Below are 22498 nucleotides of genomic sequence, written 5' to 3' on the forward strand. Positions count from 1 at the left end.
AAGCAAAATACAAAGTCAGATATAAATCCTGAAGTAAAAATAACTGGAAGAATACTTAAGTCACTTATCCTTATTTGTACTTCCTTGATATGACCTCCTTTCCTCCTCCCTCCTCTGCAGCCTCTCACAAGTCTTGCCTCTGAGCGCATGCGCTTTGGTGCGCAGCTCCCAAAAACGTCTCAGAGGGGCGGGGGCGGGTTGGGTTGTGGAGGGGGAATGGGGGATTGGAGCTTGTCGGGTTAAGGTGTCGGAGTGAGACAAGCGGACAGGAGGGAGGACAGACAGATCGTTGGGGGAAAAGTGACCAACCTGCACAGTGATCTACATTCACACGCCGAGAAGAGTTCAAGCTTGTTCCAAGATGCAGAGAGCACATCAACGATCGTCCTGCTGGTGGCTGGCATCTTTGCTGCTGCCTGTCATTTACTCCTCTTCTTCCTCTTCTTCCTACTCTTCGTCCTCCTTCCCGACGTACCAGAGAGCGGCTGCCGGCGGGTCTCGGGCGGGCTTCCTGGGAAGGACCCTGGTTCTGCTGGACGTCAACACCCGCAGTCCCACCCGAGTGCTTAACGACAACTTTCTCTCCCTGCAGCTGGATCCATCGATCATTAGTGACGGCTGGCTGGTCTTCCTCAGGTACTTTTTGAGGAAGATTTCTTAAACGAGTTCAAATGGTGTTGGTTTAAGGCGAGGAAAATGAAAACCAAGTGCTCATCAGCTTTATTGCATTTGCTCATCGTGAAAAAGAAAAAAAAAAAGATTGTCCAAAGATCCTTTCTTAGCCAATTTGGAGAAACTCTTCTGTTAAACTTTTTACTAGGTGCAGTCGGTGCAGTATATGAAGATAGCAGCCCAAATGCTCCCCCGTTTTACAGTCTTGTCACTTTATATGAAAAAGAGGGCATGAAACATTTGGAAGTTATTTGACTGTTTATTTTGAAGTTGGAAAAAAAAATCAACACCAGACAATGAAACACGCTCAAAAAATCATCGGGAAGAAGTATTATGAAATCCTCCTCCGTGTAATGTTACTTGAAAGAGCCACTAGTCATTAATGAACAAACTATAGCAAAATAGCCGAACAAGTAACAAATATTTACAAACTTAATAATTACATTATCAGTTACACCCCCTTATTACTCCGCCAACAAACCCATGTAAAAAAAAAAAAAAAGCGCTCAACAGTTATAGTTAAAAAACACTCGCCAAACAAATAAACGATGAAGAAAGTCGAATTTAAACTGCGGACTTTTTATTTGCAATAAAGTATTTGTCGGATTGGAGTACAACACGCCAATTGAACTACCGCAAATTGTTGTTTTAAAAAACAAAAAACGAAAACCACAATGTTTCATTGTATTTCCTAATTTATTTTGACAATAATCCTGTGTGCCCACAGCTCCAAGCGTCTGGTGACCTTGGCGAGGGGCCTGTCTCCAGCCTTCCTCCGCTTTGGTGGCAAGCGGACCGACTTTCTGCAGTTCAACAATCAGAAGAACCTGGCTAAATACCGAGGGCCCGGGCCCGATTACTACCTGAAAAACTACGACGATGGTAAAAATAAAAACACACTTCAAATTTACGTTGTCACTTTATAGGAGCGCGCTTTTTCCCGTTTCGCGTTAATTCGACCAGTTTGCGCGTGTAACGCGCATGCTTGAATTCCTCTCGCTCAAAGTCGTGTACTTTTTGCGCAATTATATTTCCATTGCGCGCATGTGTTGGTATTTTGGGCCGCAGTTAAGTAAGCACATGAATTTGTCAATGTTGACTTTAATTTGATAGGACTAAGATGTGAGTACGCGCTGTATGAAAACATGTTGTTGTTTTTTAAATGGATTACAGCGCCTTTCCTAGTTGTGTCATTTCATGCAAAGTAAATTTATAAAACGTTATAAATGTATCTTCATCACGTAATGGTAAATAATTGTAAAGAAATTTAAAAAGTTTACACTGAGTTGTTATGCAACAATGGTTTTAATATATGGGTGTATAAAAAGCAAAAGTGGTTTGCGCATGTGACTCATTTCAGAAGTTGGGCTGTTGGAATCCAGCTTTTTTTGTGCAGTTCTACCCATACTAAAGCTTATACTGCCACATTCCCCAAAAAATGCATATTAGATTTATTGACATAAAATTGCCTAGGTGTGAAAGTGATTGCTTGTCTATTTATGGCCTGAGCGAGTGAGAGTGGTCAGCTGGGATACACGACAGCTCAACCATGCCACCTAGTTTTTGTAAAGTCCTCCATCCATAATGAAAAAAATATATATATGTGAAAGACACAACCCTACTCCACTAAAGTCAAACTTTCATTGTTTTCTCGGCTGCAGATATAGTGCGTAGTGACATTGCAATGGACAAGCAGAACGGTTGCAAAGTAGCAAGCCACCCAGATATGATGCTACAGCTCCAACGAGAGAAGGCGGCCAGCACACATCTCGTCCTGCTCAAGGAGCAACTGTCCAACATCTACAGCAATGTAACAATAACAGGTAAGAAATCCCACGCTCACTCGAATGTATAAAGTATGCCTTGTTCCAGACACAAACATTACTTCTGTTGATCTAACACGTTTTGGACCTCTATGTATGTGCATGCAGAGGGTTCAAAGCATGCCAAAACTGTCAGCTGTCAGAATGACAAATGCAAATTGAAGAGCAGGAATGTGGGGATGGATAGAGAAGGAGAGGGGGTGTTTCAGCTCTGGCTAGAAAACACACTGACAGTTCCGCTGGTTAGCATTGACCACAAAACTCTAAAATCCATTTTTTTTGGTGGGCTGGCTTTCTTGTCTGTTTTTATGATTGGCTGCAATGGAAACTGCATAAGATGAGAAATTTGTATGCGGAAATGTCTGTTGTCTGTGGAATTATTCGGGAACACGTGTGGTGTTGCATTAATAGTGGAAACTTTCCCGTGGTGTCTCTTTAGGGTTTGTTCAATGCATTTCACAACAAGTGGGATGGCACTTGTGTGAGAATCTTTGTGAAATAACAACTAACTTGCTTTGTATTCACTTTGTTGAAATAGACCAAAATAAAAGGAAAATATGAAGTGTTACTCAAACGTGAGCATTGACGACTTCATTCTGAAACATTGACGCTGTGTGGTATGTGATCATGCTAACCTCTCTGCTGTAGGTTGCTTTGTTCCATCGCTCGAGCATTGTGTTTCTGATTGATTGCACCCGTGTCCTTGGAGACGTGAAACTATGATCGAGTACTAAGACAAAGAGTGGAAGATTTATGCTTTTAAAAAAATCACTAGTATTCATCCAAAGGTAATTTATTATATTGACAGTAAATGTACTACAGAGCAGTTAAATCAGATTGAGCCTTTCTTCCTATAGGTCACTTTGATATATTGCACTAATTAATCAATTGACAACTTAATAGTTACACTTTTGTTTTTGTTTTAATGCTTTGATTAATTATTTAATTAGCATACAATTATTTTCATATAATTTTCACAACAAAAACACCAAACTCACATAGGTTGTCGTATATTATTACAGATTAGAGTTATTGCACTTATGATTATTCTTTTATTGATTAAATTTAAGCAGTTGTACAATAACTTACGTTTTTGTAACTGAATTAAGTTACTACAGATTTGATTATGGAACAGTCACTCTGCAATTGTATATTTGGGCCCATTCGATTCAATGGTCAGCCAATTTAATTTGCAGATATTACCACTGTCATAAATCGATTTTATTCTGCCAAATATCCGAATTGGCACGTCCTAAAAAAATCCATAATGCCCTTTGCATTATTAAATCTCTGGGGGGAAAATATCTAAAGGTCAACCTGCAACATATACTGTGCTGAACCTTTTGACACGCCACTCTACATTAGTGAAGAATTTGAGACAAAATACTTTGAAAGTGAATACTGTCATTGTTTTCTTGGGGGTCATGGTATTATATGTAGCTTAACTCTGTGTAAGGAGGCTTTAGTCTTAAGACCTCACATCTTTGTGGTGGAAAGAGTAATAAGGGTTAGGGATTAAGGGAGGTGTTTAAAAATGGTCTGGTAACAATCAGTCGAGATCCTGTGTTGGTGTGTGTGTGAGCCTGTTTGTGTGTGTGAGTGAGCAGGTGTTGTTTTAAAGGTCCATTTTTAACTGTTCTTATTTTCCACTCACCACTGTTTGACTTTTGACCCAGGCTTGTTAGAGGCAGAGCTATCAATGATGTCATAGACACACACACACACATACGCGTTGGTCAAATAGGCTGAGCCCAGACAAGGTCACGGTCGGTGTCATCTGGTATCTTTTTGCCGAGTCCGCCATCTCACACCTCTTCCCCAATTACCACACATGGGTTTATTGTTATCGCTGCACTGTATATTGTCATTTCATGTGAAAGTCCTTAGTTTATTTGGCTCGCCCGAGAATGAGGTGATCACTCTGTCAACCAGTCACCTCAAAGGCTGCGTCCGTGTGTTTAAGGCTCAAAAGATAACCTCGAGGAATCTGGGAATTTTATGTTCTGTTATTCTCGTCGTCCATCAAGATTTCACCTAAAGGGAATCTCCCAAGACCAGGGGAACCTGTGAACCCAAGGGTTGGGCTGGGACCTTATCTCTAAGACATGTACATAATATATATTTTTGCTCATGATCCTGTTTGAACAATTATGGTTATAAATAAAAACACAATATTTTGTTGAACGAGTCAGCTTTATATCCAAATGTTCGTGAGAATTAAGCTCCTTTCCTTTTTCTCTCATTCTCAGTCTGATCTCACATCGGCGGTATCATGTGACATGAACGTTTACAGCCTTTAATCAGTCGTTAGGTTTAACTAAACATCTTACAGAGGACATGAGACACCAATACCCGAGTCTCGCCGTTTGAACTGACACAGAAGTGCAGCCGTCAACGCTATGAGCTTGATTGCCGAGAGCTGCCGGACTCCACTAAAGAGGAACATGACAAGAACGACAGTTCAGTTTTAGTGTGCGCGTGTGGCGCTGAGCATCTGTGTGAGTTTTGGAAGAGAAACAGTCTTAATTTGTGGTAGGTTGAGTGTCTGCAATGTGTGGTATGTGAGAAATGCTTTTTCTACTTTTAGTTTGAGACCTCTTTCCTATGATTACAAAAAAATGAAACATTTGACATACTCTGACAAATGTGCAAGATTTAAAATGATTCCTCGAAGTGACAGGTAAGATTTAACACTAAACGGACATAAAAGCAGGTTAAAAGAAAGTAAGGGGTTGAAAAAAATCAAACAGGAAAAGCATTTATTCGAGGTGGAAAAGTTAGGGGAATTCAGTGAACATCTGTGAAGGGCTTGAACATATTGTCTTCAGAATGAACTGGCCACTCTCTATGGTCACATGGACAATCATCATTTTTGTTTTTACGCAGTGCAGTGGCAGCGCTAGAGGAGGTGCCGCGGGGGCACTGGGCCCCCTGAAGTATGCGTAGAACCTGCAGGTGCCAGACCAAATAATTGACTTTTGGGTATTTTCCAATTTTTAGCAGATTTTCTGATTTTTTTTTTATTTTATAATTTATTATGGGCCCACTGAAATATCCTTAGCAACATAAGCAGTAATTTTATAATATTTCATTTGAGGACTAACCTAAAAGGTCCGTCCTTTTACAAACGCCTAATGATGTCCTTTCTGACTCATATCCACCACATTTCAGACACAAAACAAAATGTTCTTGTATTTTCTGACGAGTTTATGATGGCGCTGACCATTTCCTAGAGTCTAGTTGTTGTTTCTTTGTTAATGTCAGCAAATCTGAGGTAGATTAACCTAGCGGAGGTAGTCCGACCTTCCCGAGATTGTGTTCAATCTTTGGGGTGCCAATATATGAAATGTGACGTTAAGTTTAGCACGTCAAGATGGTGATTACTTCATATTTTGTTTACACTGTCCACATGGGCCTGCACAGGGCCAGATGTGATTGATTTTTCTTTCTCAAAGAATAGCCATAGTGTTTAAACCCCCGAAGGAAGCAATATGTAATTCCACGTGTTTGCAATATGTTGCGAGACAAGTGCCCAGCCACCTGCAAATAAATGCCATTTTAATGGCATGATGCATGGGATGTTTAAAAACTTTGTTTGGCCTAACACGCTTACACCACATTTGTCTTCCGAGAACCCATTTTGAGTCAGATTTCATGGAGAAAGTTTTCAATGAAGGTACAATATTGAATGTTCCTTTCTGAGTTTGGATCCCTTTTCTCGAGAACAATATTAACATATTGTTTTGAGAAGCCAAGCAATGTGCTCACTGTGCACTGACTTCCTAAATTAATTCATGAGGCTTTGCTTTGTTGTTGTTTGTTTTTTAATCACATTTGGAATTGAGAATTTTAAGCCTGCCAAAATAAAGTCCATATATTTCAGTAAACTCCAGCAAATGTTGCTTGCATAAGAGTTTGGCTTGTTTCTTGTCAGGCCACTAGTGTATTCTCCCCTTTAATCGTGTTGTCTTCACTCGGAGCATATGGCTGGTTGGATTGTTCCACCTTCCCAGAGGCCATCTATCACTCTGTGGTGTCCTGCTGGGCTGGAGATTCACAGCCAGCTTTTCACTCCCAAACCAAGGGAGGGGGAAAAAATGGAAAAAGAAGAAAGGGGAAAAAATGAAAATGGACTCCCATGGCAAGGCAGTCGAGAAAAGAACATTGGTCATATCAAGACAAATGAAACTATTGTAGTGCATTTCGCAAGGCAGCCAGAGAATGTCATATCTTTGAATTTCAATATTTAACTTTATACTACATTAAAAAGAAAAACATAACTATGTTAATCTTGAAAACTCAACCATTGTGCCACGCCTTTTACCCCTAATCGCTAAATATGACGATACCTCAGAACATATATTACAATATATATATAATCAGCAGACAGATGAATCGTTTTATCAAGCTACTAAGGTAACTGCAGTGCAAGCTAAACTCTGAATGTGTCAACTTCAATTAGAGCAGAAAACTTTGTCTTGCCTGAAATTATGAAACACCCCTGACAGAAAAGGACTAGATGCTCCAGGCAGACATATAGTACTTTCTTGGATAGAGGTGAATTTAATCTCATCTTTTCATGATGATCAACAAAAGATTGTTTTTGCATGAATCTCAAGTTTAGTTGTTCTTAGAAGATTTGGGAAAATTTAAGTACGAAAGATAAGTGTGGAAAGAATTGGTTGTATTGAGTGACAAGGTCCTCATATGTTGAACGGATTGAGAAGGAACGTGATCAGACAGTCTGCGAGATGAAACGGCTTGAAATTTTATGAGTCCATGGGAGTGTAATGAAATTCGCTTCAGTCAGCAGAGTGTAGAACAAAATGCAAAAGGGAAATCAAAATATTACTTTCTGTGGTGTATTGTGAAGTAATGCATTCCCGTATGGAGTTAACAAGACAGCTTGCAGTGGACCCCCAAAAAAACCAAGGATGCAAGCAAAACCTTTTGCCATGAGTGGCTCGAGCTGACACCTCTAAGCAAGAGCAGATGTTTGACTAACTTGACTTGGCTTTGTCTGCTCCGCTGGCATAGTAGACCAACACTCTTAACTTGTCTTCTTACTGATGAATATAACTATTGGCTATTAACGACAGCATTTCGTTTAAATCTCAACGATTCATAGTCAGCATGTACATGTGTGCTTGGATGAATGTTCAGAGGAGTTTTAATTTTACCAAACCTTACTAGGTAAGTAGATAGAACAATCTCATTCTTTTGTATGGCATGTTTTAAATTCCCCAAATGTGGGAAAATTGCTCCTAAAAAACAAACAAATGGCCATGTCTCAGTGAAACAAGTTACGGTTATCTTGCGACCAAAGATCTTCATACAAATGCGTTGACATTATATGGCGAGCAGCGTTCATCTGGCTTGATCCCTAAAGTCTTCCATCCCGCACAGGCCGCTATGTCCTCAGGGTTTGGATCTAATTCCTTTTATGCTGCTCGACTTTCTGTAATTGTCCTAACTCCATCTGTTGGAAAATTTAAGATTCTAATATGCTAATTCCGTCTTTCTGTCTGTGCTTCAAAGCTGTTTGCACTCTGTGTGGGTGTGTGGGTGTTTTTGTGTGTGTGTGTGTGTGTGTTGGCATGCGTATGTGTGTGAGAGAGTCCCGCCTCCCACAACAGTAAGCCAGTTGATTGACTGAATATTCCATCACACAGTGGACTTGCTCAGTAAATTATAAGACGGTAAAAATAATAAAGTTGTACATAACAGACAGCCGATTCTGGCAGTCTTTCCCCGGAAAAAGTTCACAGCAACACACTATTATTCTTTTGACAGATCACTATTCATCCGGCTTTGTGTTTGGTACATTTTTTATCAGCAAATGTGTTGAAAATTAGTCAGGAGTACTTGGAGAAATGTAAAACGCATTCATAGTTCATTGCTTCCAAATAATGGAACACGTTTAAGAATGTGAAATAGAAGAAGTAGACAGCTGTGGTTATTTCTGATAAGGCGCTATTTTCTTTCCAACAATGATGCGGCTAGTTTTTGGATTTTGATGAGCTACTGAACTTCACGCTGCCAATCCTAAACGTATCCTTTGTTTAGCCTTCCATTGTGCACGGTCATGAGATTGAACTCTTGAAAGCAATTCTTTTGGAGATTCCACTGTAATTACACGAAGGTCAAACTATTACAAAACTTCTTATTAAAGTCCCAGTGAACTGAAATGTTCCAAACGATTATACACAGCAGAGTTTTTCCCGTAAATTCGGAGGAACTGACAAAAGTAATTTGTTGAATGCGTACCATTAGGAAGTCATATGTAGTGAATTCAAAATATTCTGCTATTTGAATCACAACACCCAAGCAGGCCAAGTTACATTTTAAAATAGTGAGTCTTATTTCAAAGTCAAAGTCTGCTTTATTGTCAATTTCTTCACATCAAGACATACAAAGAGATAGAAATTTCGTTTCCTACTATCCCATGGTGACAAGACATCTTACACATTCAAGTAAACAATCCAAAAAGTAAAAATGAGAAGGCACATACAATGGATAAATAAGAGCAATGACTAAATAAGAGCAACTTGGTGGAAATGGTGCAATCGTGCATACAGCAGACAGTCAGTATTATAGCGCCTTGCAATTCATCCATTGAATTTGTGGGTTTCATTTGTTAGAGCTTCTGCTTGAATTGCTTTGCAGAATGTCATGATAGCCTCTCACAGCTGCCACTTGGATGTGAACTGCTTCCCGTCCTCGTAGATCTTTTCCTTGACGAGTTATGTACAGGGTTGACGTCAGGAGATGAGGAGAGGGGAGGGCCACACCATGAGCTCTCTCCTTTTATGCTCATCAGAGATATCCCATACAGCATGAAATTGTTCACTGATGAGTGGCAAGCAACCGTGCAAGGTCCAGATTAGAGCCGGGCGAAACTCGTCACGAGCACATGAGGGGTACGTGGCTCCAGAGTTTTATTTGTTAAAGTGTATGGTTGGAAAAAGTCCCAATATCTTTCTTCAAGAACATCTGGCTAGAACATCCTTCAAAGTGCTGGGCTAAATCCCAGTTTTGTCATAATGACTTGCTAGGGAAGTAGGACTTGGGAATGAAGAGTTATGAGAGGCTCGGTTGAAGCAGGTGCCCCCTGTAGTGTTGGTCCAGTACCCGGCTGACCTTTGACAAGATTTACTTTTATGCCTGGTCTGTTTCTACGAGCACAGAATGATTGAGTAGCACTTACGTAATATTTCGAACTTACTCTGTTATTTCATTTTATTTTGTAGTCTACTGATAGGGATCAAACATTCAACAAAATACTATTGTTGTCACAATACCAAACTTTTGACTTTAAGAATATACCAAAGATTATTCACAGAGATGTATTAAATTCTGTCTTTTTGTTTGTTTAATTCAGTTCAACAGGCCCACAAAATACAGCAACAAATTATTTGTTATCGTTTTTCTCAAACACCCGCATACCGTGGTTACTATCTAAAGGCTTACGGGAGGATCATCAAGTGGTGGCCCGTGGGCAGAATCTGGCTCGTCAAACCGTCCAATTTGGCTCGCAAGATAGAAAAAAAATATACAAACAGTAAACATCAAATAATAATGTTTTACCAAAATGTGTATTTAATTTTCATTTGAGGGTCTGGCCCTTAAGGTCACATGTCAGGTAAAATTCTGCCCCTCTGACAAACATAGTAGGTGACCCCTGGCTTAATTTTAATGTTTTTAATTGGTGACAAAACCAAAAACATCCCACTCCAGCAGCAAGTGGTTCTCATCCCACTTGAGTCCAAATCACTTAAAGGCAGCACATTTTATATTTTCCAAGTCTCTGTGTTTGATTTAAATGTCAAGGGCAGAGTATGTTAACATACCACATTGTTTAGGTAATGCGTCCTGCATCGTCTCATGCTGGGCACACCGAAGAAGTACAAACTCAAGTATGGTCCCTGCAAATTTACAAATCAAGGTGATTTCGCTTACTTAAAAGCACACGCTCACAGTCGATCACCGTTAAAAAAATGAAAAACATATGCTTACCTTATATCTGGCATTCTTTTAATATACAGAAGTGGTTTGACCTGATTGGTTTGACTGGAATGGAGTCTTGCTGTTTGAAGGAAGAGTCCATGCTGTTAGCAATATGCTTGTGGAGTCATATGGAACTATATTGGAAGCACATTTTGCCCTCTGCGCTACTCTCAACACGTGGTGTCACGTTCACATAATCTCATATCTTGTGATGCAACGCCTGAATATTACTGGACGCCGTTTGATGAATAATCACATGACATCTTTGTAGACATGCTGCTGGATCATCTTGTTAAACATCGCTTTGTGCTATTACCTTGCTCGGTGAATGCCTTCCACTTCTGGAGTCAGCTTGCACCTCTTGCACCAGTTAAAAACATCTGAGCGTGACATCGTCTTATCTCTGTGTGCCTCCACACGTATTGGCCACAACACTCGCTTGCACTTACATTGCTACCATTTTCAGCAGCAAATTCAATGAGAGACCTTTTTCGACTTCCTTCTTTCTTTGACATATTTTTAAGCGAGCGATGGTGGGTGGCATTGAATAATTGATTGTTTATTATAATGGCAGTGCCTCTGCGCGAGTGAGCCTTTGAGGATATTTATAGAAGTTTAGCAATGAGGTATGACATTGACTGCTCAAGCTGGATTCTCTGCTTCACACGACTGGCCTTTCTATCAGATAGACAGCATGACATGATCCAGACCCCGGTCGCCGCCGCACACCGCACGCACACGCATGCAGCTTTCCGTGTTTGTCCTGCTTCGACAGGCTTTCACTAATTGTTGCAAAACTTTGCTAAGTGACAACATCGCAGGATCTCAAACAGGCCTTTATTGTGAGACAGGAATGTGCAATTATAGTTTGGACACCCATTTCAAAGCAAGCAAATGATTAACGACGTTACTGAATGTAATTGAGTCTCATTTGTTACTGCCGACATGAAAAAATGTCACTTTTGTGTTAGCGGGATTAAGTGCTTGTGTCTGTGTTTGTGGAACACTTCATCATTTGTATCACATTGTCCTCGAAGACGGATCCACTTTGGCTTTGCCGTTTATCATCGAGTCAAGTATTTCTCAACATTATCAGCTTGCTAACTCACAGACACAGAGCTGTGTCCTTGCACATGTGCACAAATTTACTCTTGTCTGACCAAGAACACATATTTGTAGCTTGAGGGCTCTCAAGTGTATGCATGTGAGAACTTTCATGTTGGCCCCAAGTGAGGGTGGAGTGCTCCAGCATTGTTTTCCCTTCGCAACAGAGCAAACGATGCCCTGCTCTTGGCAGGCGACAAATGAGAGCTCCACTTCACTGGCCAGTAACATTATCCCTTGTCTTCAGGCTAATATCTGTTGTTTGTGTTCTCAGCCCAAATAGAATCGATACCAAACTTTCACCAACAGTCTAACCAAGGATTAACGGCCATTAAAAACGGTAGCCTGTTCCCAGGGAATCGGGTTAGTCTTTGTCCCATTTACTTATCGATGTGTGTCCCCACATTCTTAGAAAAGTCCAGTGAGAATTTTGAACACAAAAAGGACTTTTTGGACAATTGCTTTGTTGCTTGACATCTGCGGGCCTCAGCAGCACATACACTGCGCATTGCTAAGTGCAGTGTGAAAAGGACTTAAAGTGAACTCATTCAGCTTTTATATACTACAAGGTGGTGTTTTTAATTATAAACACAATTTTGTACCCTAATAATGATTTAGATCCGTGTATTGTATTTTTTCCTTAGAATTATATGAACTAAATGGCATTAAAAGCATTCCAACTTGCAGCTGTTCAAGTCACATTTTTGGATGCAAATCTTTAAGTCAATGATTGCCTGATTGGGAGTCAGAAAAACTGTGCCAGGTCTTTACGTTACTACACAACATTCAATTGCTGCTTGTTTGTGGGTCTTACTGCCTTCAGTGTTCTCCTTCTTAACTAAAAAAACATGCTTTGTTGGTTTGAGACCAAACTATTTACTTGGCAATTGAACAATGATAAAAATCCTGCAGTTAAGAATTGCATTTACCATGATTGCAAAAGTAATGTTGCCACTTGGCTTCGGTTTTCAATAGAATATAATCAAATTGAATTGGATTTTATTGGTCCCAAATGGCGAAATACTCGTTCAGAGCAGCATATATCTTTAAAAAAAATGCCTTGGAAAAGAAATTCAGTATATAAATCTTCAGTACACCAATAAATGTGCACTTACGCCAATGATATTTAATGATGGATAAAATAGGATTACAGCAGCCAGCATGTTTTCCTTTTGCCTCATTTTAACACGGTTTGCCAGTTAAAAATGTCACTCATGTTTTCATGTAGGGAAAAGGTGTTTTGAAATTGGAAATTACAGGTGATCAGATTGTGTTTGACATTAAACGTATGCTGTAGTTCTACATTCTACTTGCATACTGAAAGCGAAGATTCGTGATGCATGTTCAAAATATTATTTTCACAAAAGCAGCAGCCTGGAAAAGATCCCTGGCAACCCAATGCGCTATGCTTTTGTCTTCATTCCGCAATTTGGCGAGTTCAGCTCGTGTGGAACCCTCTGTCGAAGGCAACATGTAATCAGAAACAGACTAGTCATGAGAGTGGGTCATAAGTCAAGGTAATATTTATATTATTATAACAACTCAAGCAGATCACATTTCAAAACAAGAGTATGTACGTAACCCCCTATATTGCACAGAGAGCAACCTCATTTTGCACTGTCAGCATACACAACACTTCTGGCATCGTCATCAAGAAAGACGTCTGATTTTCATATGAACAAATTTGCATTCCATTCAGTCAATGTGACACTAAAATTTAATTTAAAAAATCTGATTGTTTGTGTTCGTACGATGGATGCATAAAAAGAATCAAAGTTACAACTGCTTTGTGGTTTTCTCCCAGCCAGATCTTTAGACAAATTGTACAACTTTGCCGATTGTGCTGGTCTGCACCTGATCCTGGGCCTCAACGCACTGCATAGAAATCCTGACAACTCCTGGAACACTTCTTCCACGCTCACTCTCCTCAAGTACAGCGCCGGCAAGAAATACAACATCTCCTGGGAGTTGGGCAACGGTCAGTATATCGATTTAGAAATATGGCGGTCTAGAGGTGCGGTGGTATTCATGTCGCAGTCTGCCTTCGAGACAGGCGTGCAAATCCCACGAGTGGTGACGGTGGCTTTTACAAATTTATCCATTGTGTGAAAAAATAAAGCGCTGACATTACGAGCACAAATCATCATGTGCTGTTTCTGGAACGTCCAAATCATCAACCAGACAACAAATAAAAATTGTCGTGCTTATTTGAAAGTCACACCAACATTATGTTCTCCCTTGCTTTTAAAAATTTGGACGAGTGTACTGATCAAATTTTCACAAATATGCCAAATATTTTCTTATGAACAAAATATTTGGAATATCTATAAAGACATCCTCAACGGAGAACTTTCAAATAGTAGAAGTAACTTCAGCTGCTCTCATTTTTGGCAAGTGTGATGTTCAGGCTATTGAAATCAACGATACTACTGAGAAAATTTTGCAGCAAAAAATGATTAAAATGATTTTTAAACATGTTAGCCCAGTATTTCAGGGGTTAATTGTAAGTTCACACAAGGAATGTGGAAAACCTGCCAGTCCTCATCTCTGCTTCTCACATAAGTTGAGAAACAGCAGTGTACTCAACCCCCTCTTAAAGCATAAATTGAAATGTAATGTAAAAAATTCAATCATAGAGTAGAACGTGGCTGCTGCATAAACAATGTAGTCGTCTACCTTTTCTCTCTCTGCAAAAAATGACCTTGCTTACTTCTTGGTGATCTATATATTTTTTTCTCTGCACAACGTCACACCGCAAAAACCCCACAACAGTTGTTCTGACCTTTCTGTAATGAACATTTGTACCACACTTAAGGTATTTTTTTCCTTCCATTTTATTTTCATCTACCATAAAGGTCCCACTTGACCCTTTTTGTGTTATCCTTAGCGGTTGACTGAAGACCGTGCAGAATCCGTTGATTTGACCATGTCCAATCTTTCAGTGAAGATGTGTACCGTGGCGAAAGGAGCTGTTAAAAATAGATTAGACAGATTGTGCGCATCCACTGAACATTTATGGAGTGAAATCGCCAAGGCTGTTGCTCGTAAAACTGTCACAACCAAAACTCGTAAACAACAGATAAATATGTAGACACTAGACAGATAATAATGCTCTCATCCAACTTTAAACAACATGTCTGCAGTCTTTTGGGTCAAACCATTGTGTTTGTTTGCTCATGACATTGAGTTCATCTGTCCACTAAGAGACCGGAATGCAAGGACAATAATGGTGTTAACTCTGACCCATCTCCTCCCAGAACCCAATGCGTACCGCAGCATGGTGGGCCGTGCCGTCAACAGCACCCAGCTGGCTCAGGACTACACTCAGCTGCGGACCCTCCTCCAATCTGTTCGCTACTACAACCGAGCTCACCTTTATGGCCCTAATGCGGGAAGACCCAGAAGGAATGCCATTCTACTTCTGGACGGGTCAGTCAAGAATACGTATGGTCTTGATACAGTTGCACTCGCACACATTTAGTGTTGATGGCCGGTTTGAGTGTCTGAGCCCCAAGTTGTATCATGTCAACCTAAATGAGGTGTCACCCGATTTACAGCGTGTCGACACAACTTCTCACCTGCCGGTTGCTACAACAGTTGAAGTCAGAGCTGCAGGATTATCTAACAATGCTTGGTTATTGGTTCAAACTTACTGTGCCTGTATATGTATTTCATCATTTTACTCAAAAGACAAAAGGAAATAAGGCAAACTAGACTGCTTTACAGTATACTAGCATAGCTTTAAAAAAAGGCACAGTCTGTTTTCAACAAAGCTCTCAGCACATTTGATTTATTAGTCTGCTGTCAGTCTTAATAACTGTGTATTGAAAAGCTTTGGGTTTTTTTTGTTTTTTTAACAAATGTGAGAACATAGTACATATAATGGCACAAAAAATTGAGACATTCCAAAACTTTTTTCTAACACTTGTATGGTTTCAAGGTATTAAGATACAAAACGTTAATGTTTACAAAGAAAGAAAGATAAAAAAAATTGTAGACGTTCAGAAAAGCTTCCTATTCTGCAATGACAGTATTATTAAATCCATTCATTCTTTTCTCTGTTAATCCTGAATGTAGCATACGTATGTCATTGAATTGCGGTTTGCTGTCTATTGCAGCATCGCTATTTTCCAGTACACTTGAATGGCATTACACTGTTGTGTCTAATCTAATGTCAAACTTATATTATCCTCCTTTCAAATCTAATTAAATTAGCAGGCTTTGTTGTTTCAAAGTCTGTCAAAGACATAAAAAGGTCGCAGATTTGATCAAACCTTTCCCATAAATAAACAATCAACATTTTAAATTTTTGCAGCATAAGTATTAAGACAATGTTGTGCCTTTAGTGCTGGAATTATAATGCAAATGACATCAAAAGCACATCAGCTAGTCTATTATGGTCAACAGTGCTGTGGCTGGATGGAAAAACATCCCAGCTGTGATCAGTCATTGAAGAGCTTTCTAACGACCGAGTGGAAGGATTGTGCCGTGTTTCGCTCGGCTTTAACTCGCATTATTAAATAAGCAATTGGAACCGCAATAGGACCCATAAAGTTAAACGGCCTCTGTTAGAGCTGTAATAAAATCATGCGTGCAGATAAACACAGGAAGAGTTTAATGACTGCACATATCTCGGCTTGAATCTGTCTCTTCTCTACAGCCACCCGCAATTTTGACAGGTATTTGGAAGGGACGAATTTGATACGAGCCTCCCTGCGCTCGAGCTGCTTAGATCAGCGCCGACATTAAGAGCAGCGGCTGTTTGATTCTGACAGGTTAAATTTACTCACAAATAAAAAGCTGTGCATTTGAGCGACAGGTAAATGGTTGGGCTTAGGAAGGATGTGGATGATTAAGATGAGAAAAGGAGGAGTACCAGATCCAAAAAGGCCGGGGAGTCTTCGAGTCTTGCGTGTCACGTTTAACAACGAGGTGATTCTTGTGTGTTTGACACTCTTACGAGGGCCGTTCTGGTGTCGGAACGCTAAACGTTTGATTTAGACTGTGAACTGCTAACACTCCAAATAGCCCAACTGGACAGACTAAACAAGCCAGGGTGGTGAAAGTTTGTGATGTTTAGAAATACACATTTAAGCATGTCTGACAAGTTGTTACGCCCCAAATATGGAACTGTTAGTGTCAGGTACAAGGCGACTGCAAATACTCACTTGAAAGGCCAAATGTGGGAGAATTTACACCTTATGATGGACCCTTTAGGGTGTGGGGAACATTCTTTTTTAATTATAAGTTATGAGATACATTTGGGATGAATGTTTTATAGAAGGTCTTCTGAGGTTTTATTAGGGCCCCATGCACATGTTCGCACGTTTTAGGAATTTGCAGCATTTCATCCTTGTTTTGTTTTTGTTTTTTTGACACAAATCCAATTGTTGGGCTTCTGAATATTTTAAAAAACGAAACACATTATGCCAATGTTTATACGAATAGTAAGTATGCATTAGGTGTTGTAGACTTGACCTCCCTAAAATCAGCACATTGACGTCCCTGCTTTTGAAATTTTAGTGTTTCTGATTGATGCAAAAGTCACCTAGATTTAACAATACAGAAAATTGATAGATAGCATTATTTTTAACTAAAATTAGATTTTTTTTTAACTTAACCAATTTAAGAAAAAGAAAACATTACGAAGCTGTATTTGCCATTTTCTCTTGTTTCATTTATTTACGGATGACTGTGCCAATCACAACAGTGCTCAATATCATAAATGTTGTGGACATTAAACATTAAATAACATAAAATTAACACCAGCCAAACAGTGGCAGCACCCCCTCAAATAAATCAGTGTTTGTGTCCCTTGGTAGACATGTTAAAGTTCCCGGAAGCAATTGAATGTTTTAAAGGATCCTAAATTGCAAATGTCCTTAAGTGTTCTGCACTTTTTGGGTTGGGGTTTTTTATTGCAGTTTTCCATGGTGCGAATCAGCATGACACATTTTAATTAGGTTCCGTTCAGATTAGTTGTACTTCATTTGTTTTTCTTCTCATTTTCAGATTCATGAAAAATGCTGGCTCCGTCATTGACGCAGTTACGTGGCAACAGTAGGTATTTTACCCCCTTTTTCCTCTTTCGACTTGTTAAAATATCTGCAATTGGATTTCCCCAAATGAATGCTTATATCATCCTGACGCGTAATTAAATCTATTGTGGTAAGAATTTCACAGACACAATAAACAACAATATGTAATTATGCACAAATTGTCTGTGTTGGAGGATATATCAGTAAGAATTCATGAATAATGGTTTAGTAAATGTAAAACAAAAAAAATCAAAATGCTCCCACCCCCATAAAAAAAAACTTCCCCAAACAAGTTCTAATGCAGTAGCCAGAAATAATACTGAGAGACTGAAGCATATTTCAAAGAACTGGGAGCATTGTGGGGATGTAAAAGCAAAACAAAAATAAAAAAACTCAAAGTTTGCGTTATATTAATAACACCTGTCATTTGTCTATTGCACACATTCTAGGAATGCATACAAATCTATCAAACTCACGCCCCTTTGAACACGTGTGTACCTTGCGTGAATGTACGGTCGGTGAGGTGAAGGTCAGGTCTAATTAGAAGAAACGGAAGGAGGAAGGGCTTGTCAGTAGGGCCTAGAAAAACACCACCCACACTGTTAAAATCAAACCATATGTTGCAGCTCATTCTCCCTGTCAATTAGCCAGTTTTATACGAGAGCTCCAGATTCCAGTCTGACCAGCGTGCATGACAGAAACTCTCATGTCACAAAGAAGAACTCAACTAATAAACTTGGAGCCCACTCATTAGCACGTCTGCAATGCGCGTTTTACTGTACGTGCAGCTGTTGTGACTGTTTGTACAGATTTCAAACGCTGTCGTCAGTAGAAAGGTCTATCGTCCATGTGTGGCTTAGAGTTTTCACAAATTGACAGTTTAACATTTGAAGCAACTTGTCCATCTGGCAGGTTTTGTGTTTTGTTGAACGTATGAGTCTTTTGCAGTGATTATAGTATTCCCAACTGTTTTCACTCCAATTTAGATGCATTGGGTTAATTTGAGTAAAAACAAACAAAGAACAACCCAAAAAAGGGGGTTTCATTGTGAGTATTAAAATGATCTATTTTCAGTTGTCAAAAAGCATTAAAAAAAATTATTTGATTTATTTATTTAGCATTATTTATTTTCAGTTGTCAAAAAGCATTAAATTTTTTTGAGGGGTAACGGGCTATTTTTCTTTGTGTTTGGACAAAAAATACATTGTATATTTTTCCGTTTTTTGAAAAACTGATTTTTTTTTATTCCTCGAAATTATCATTTTATAACATTTAAACAATTTTTATCAAAATGTATTGCAATCAACAAAACAACAAAATAAGCAATTGCAACAAACAAGGATGGTGGACGGAAGCCACAGTTAGAAGACACTCAATTTGCTATAAAAACCAAAAATAATACACAAGCCAGAGGAACAAACCAGAAAATTTTTAAAATGTAAAACAAAAGCAGCTATCTGCGTCTCGAGTCCCTCACGTAACTAGCCCGCTGATGACCACCAGCAGGTGCGATGCGGGAGGGCAAACAGCAGAACCGAGTAAACTTCCACACAGGAGCAAGCAAACAAAACAGGATATGACATTTATAGCCCTTTAAAACATCATTCAGAGGGCAGAACAAACTCCCAATCAGTGGACAACTTGCAGTCAGGCCCTCTGACCTTGCAATAGACTTGACTGCTACTTTGCCGTCTGGGCTTGTGAAAATATGAGCAAAAAAAGCGAATGGGACAAATTTGCTTCCTATTTGCTGCGTAGTGGCCCCTGAACAGCCCACTTAATTTGAGCTCTAATTGCAAGCAGCAGTGCATCAATGAAGCAGAGGCCCTTTTTTCCCCTTTTTGTTGTAATCCCAAGGAAATAAATCTTAATAAAGTATCTACAAATCACACGAAGCAAAACAGCTGTTGGCCAAGTATTATAAAAGTGGACTAAACAAATAAACAACATCAACCTAATCGAAACAAATCCATACACCGTTGTTTTAAATAACATCGGCTTTACCCACTCTTACTTCCCAAATGGCATTTGTTATCCATTTACTCTTTTTTTGTCAATGACTTTAACAGGTTTACTATGGTTTATTTGAAAATGAGATTTAAAAAAAAAAAAAAAAGGTTCCCCCGAGTCTGAAAAGTGCAGCAAAAGAGTGAAGGTATCAAAGCTCTTTTTATTACATACTGTAAGTCAAAACGACTTCAAGCAAAAGTTATGTTTTGCTTTGGTCATTTGCAAAAATACATAATTTCAACATTTTCAAAATAATGTTTTAAAACATTACGCACATGAGCATTGGGGAACTTTCCCCATGGAGGGGCCATTTTCTGTTTTTGCAAGTCGACCCGGGGCCATATAAATTTAGCTGAAAAAAAATCAGCAATGATTGAATGAGGTTTTATTTTATATTATGAAAATATATGGGTTGAATGCTTATGTGCGCATTCCGCTGTGATTTTCTTTTAAATTTCCAACTGTCATACCAAATGCTCTCCCCGGCCTCTCATGTACCGTTAGCCAATTATACGTTCAAAGCATTTGATTATTATTATACTATTGTATCTAGGAATAATATTTCAAATTGCACCGTGCAGAGTGTGCATGTTCAGAGTAAACTGTAATGTGAGAGAAACCGCACACACAATAACATGCCACTCTACATCAATCTCATCATTCGCATATGGACGTGGGCTTTTCCAAAGGAAAGACATTTTGAAAGCAAGGAAATCTTTGATGCTTTTTTTTCTCTATTTCACTAACTTCATTAATATTGTTAATGTGATTTATGGACACTCTTACTGAGGAATCTACGTCATTTTTTGGGCTTCGCTCTTCAGTTGAATTGAACTCAGTAAGACTGATATTTTTAATAAAAGCTTTTTATTGTCATTCCACTTAAATTCGTATTACTATGGTAGATCATCATGCTTATTAATCTTAAAATTAAAATTAAGGTCCATGTGATAATCATGTTTATTACAAATAAAGACAAATATAAAGACATAAGGGAGTCACAAAGTTTAACACAAGATGAATTACATTTTTACAGAGTTTGGGAAATATTGATGTAATTTAATTTTGTATTAAAATCTGCACACACACACGCATCTCAGTCTCAGTCCAACAATTTGGTTTTGAATTAGAACATTAGTCACTGTTCGTCCCTGTCAGTGTGAAATAGAACAACTTTCGAAAGTCATATTACCACAGTTTTGGCTCCAAAAGTAGTTGCGGTCTGTGAAGCTGCTTTGAAAATGTTCTCAAGCTACCACACATCCAGCAAATGAGTTCACAACTTCAAATAATCTTCAAGACAATTGTTTGTGTTCCACAGTTATTTCCAGGATGGCAGAGTGAAAAAAGTGGAGGATTTCTTAAAAACCCGTTTGTTGGACGTACTGAGAGAACAGATCACTAAAGTTGCCAAGGTACATGTATTTTAAATAAAAACAGCTTCACCAAATCAAGTTATCACAGAAATGCTTGTGTACCAAATGAATCGGGGTTTTTTTTGTTTTTGTTATTTTCGCTGCAGGTGGTGAGCACACATACACCTGGTAAAAAGGTGTGGCTCGGTGGACTGGGTCCGGCTTGGTCGGGAGGCATCAATAATCTCTCGGACACATTCGCTGCTGCTTTCCTGTCAGTAATATTCTTCGCACTATACTTGCAGAGAGATGACTCAATCGTGAATGTGTGCAAACAATGTTATAAACACGTTCCGAATTGTTTGTCTCATATGCCAGGTGGGCGAACACGCTGGGCATGGCTGCTGTTCAAGGAATTGATGTAGTCTTGCGTCACTCCTTCTTTGATTATGGATACACGCATCTTGTGGACCAGCATTTTAACCCCTTACCAGTAAGTTACATATCTTTTGTTATGCATAAGCGCAACACCAGCTCACATCTGGTCCTAGATGCCCGCCGACACTGACCCAGACCACTGCAGTGTTTTTGATGAATGATTGACCCGTGCAATTTTGGGGGAATTTGCTGTTGTGTTGTTTGATCCTGCAGCGTTTTCTGGCAATTATTTATCATTATTACTGTCATAAACATATGCATCATATTGCATGACAGCCAATCAAATCCAGAGTAGACTGGAGTCAGAGAGGGCAAGCAGTGAGAAGATAAATCCAAGAAAGAAAGTTCTAGTTAAATGTCTATAGAGGACCAAAACTGAAAATTAAAACCAAATATGAAAATAAATTGGAAAAATGAATTTAAATAAATATAACAGATATTTTCTTGTATTTGTGTTCAGTATTTATTTTTGTATTTTCACAGTTATTGATTATATTATACAAAATAAATACACAAAAATGAATAGATTTAAAAATCAAAATTAAATATCAAAATGAATACTCAGATCTTTCTACCAGACCCAGTCTAGTCATTTTCTCGTGGATGGCACCTCTTGGTTTTTCCCGTGGGAGCTATTAGTTGAGATGAAAGACATTTAGCTGTGATGAGTGGTTAGACGCAGGGCGAAATGCTATGTAACCTTAGCCCTTTGTCAGTAACTCAGGACAGTGTCAGTGCCCTCCCCCACCCCTCACCCGCATCACAACCGTCTCTCTGTGCATCACGTTGGACCGCTGAGAGAGATGCAACCTGAGAATCAGATACACAAGCATGTAAGGCAAATATCCAACAGCATGCTGAAATATAGATAATAAAAAATAAATCGCTCAGATTTTTCCACGATTTAATTGCTTCTACAGAGCGAGGACAAATTTCATTTCGCTGTCTTCATGAATAATGTGTAAACTTGAAATATTTATTGGAGTTCGTTTTGTGCAGAGCCTCATAGGTCATTGTTAATTTGTTAGTTGTTCTTTTTAAGTAGTGAAAT

General features: G+C 39.0%; 1 protein-coding gene across 1 annotated transcript in view; it reads left to right on the forward strand.

Moving 5' to 3' along the window:
* The first annotated feature begins 268 nt into the window (after positions 1-268).
* hpse2 (heparanase 2) overlaps positions 269-22498 on the forward strand; it is a 31070-nt gene continuing 8840 nt past the window's right edge. Inside the window, exons 1-9 of the mRNA XM_088384761.1 lie at positions 269-636; positions 1400-1554; positions 2334-2495; positions 13411-13584; positions 14864-15035; positions 17619-17666; positions 20976-21069; positions 21177-21283; positions 21388-21502. Coding sequence (XP_088240887.1) covers positions 362-636; positions 1400-1554; positions 2334-2495; positions 13411-13584; positions 14864-15035; positions 17619-17666; positions 20976-21069; positions 21177-21283; positions 21388-21502 — 1302 coding nt within the window. The 5' untranslated portion in view covers positions 269-361. The remainder of the gene's footprint in view (positions 637-1399; positions 1555-2333; positions 2496-13410; positions 13585-14863; positions 15036-17618; positions 17667-20975; positions 21070-21176; positions 21284-21387; positions 21503-22498) is intronic.

Source organism: Syngnathus floridae, chromosome 9 (genome assembly GCF_059516105.1).
Source record: "Syngnathus floridae isolate MCC-2025c chromosome 9, RoL_Sflo_1.0, whole genome shotgun sequence".
In the NCBI taxonomy this organism is placed as follows: Eukaryota; Metazoa; Chordata; class Actinopteri; order Syngnathiformes; family Syngnathidae; genus Syngnathus; species Syngnathus floridae.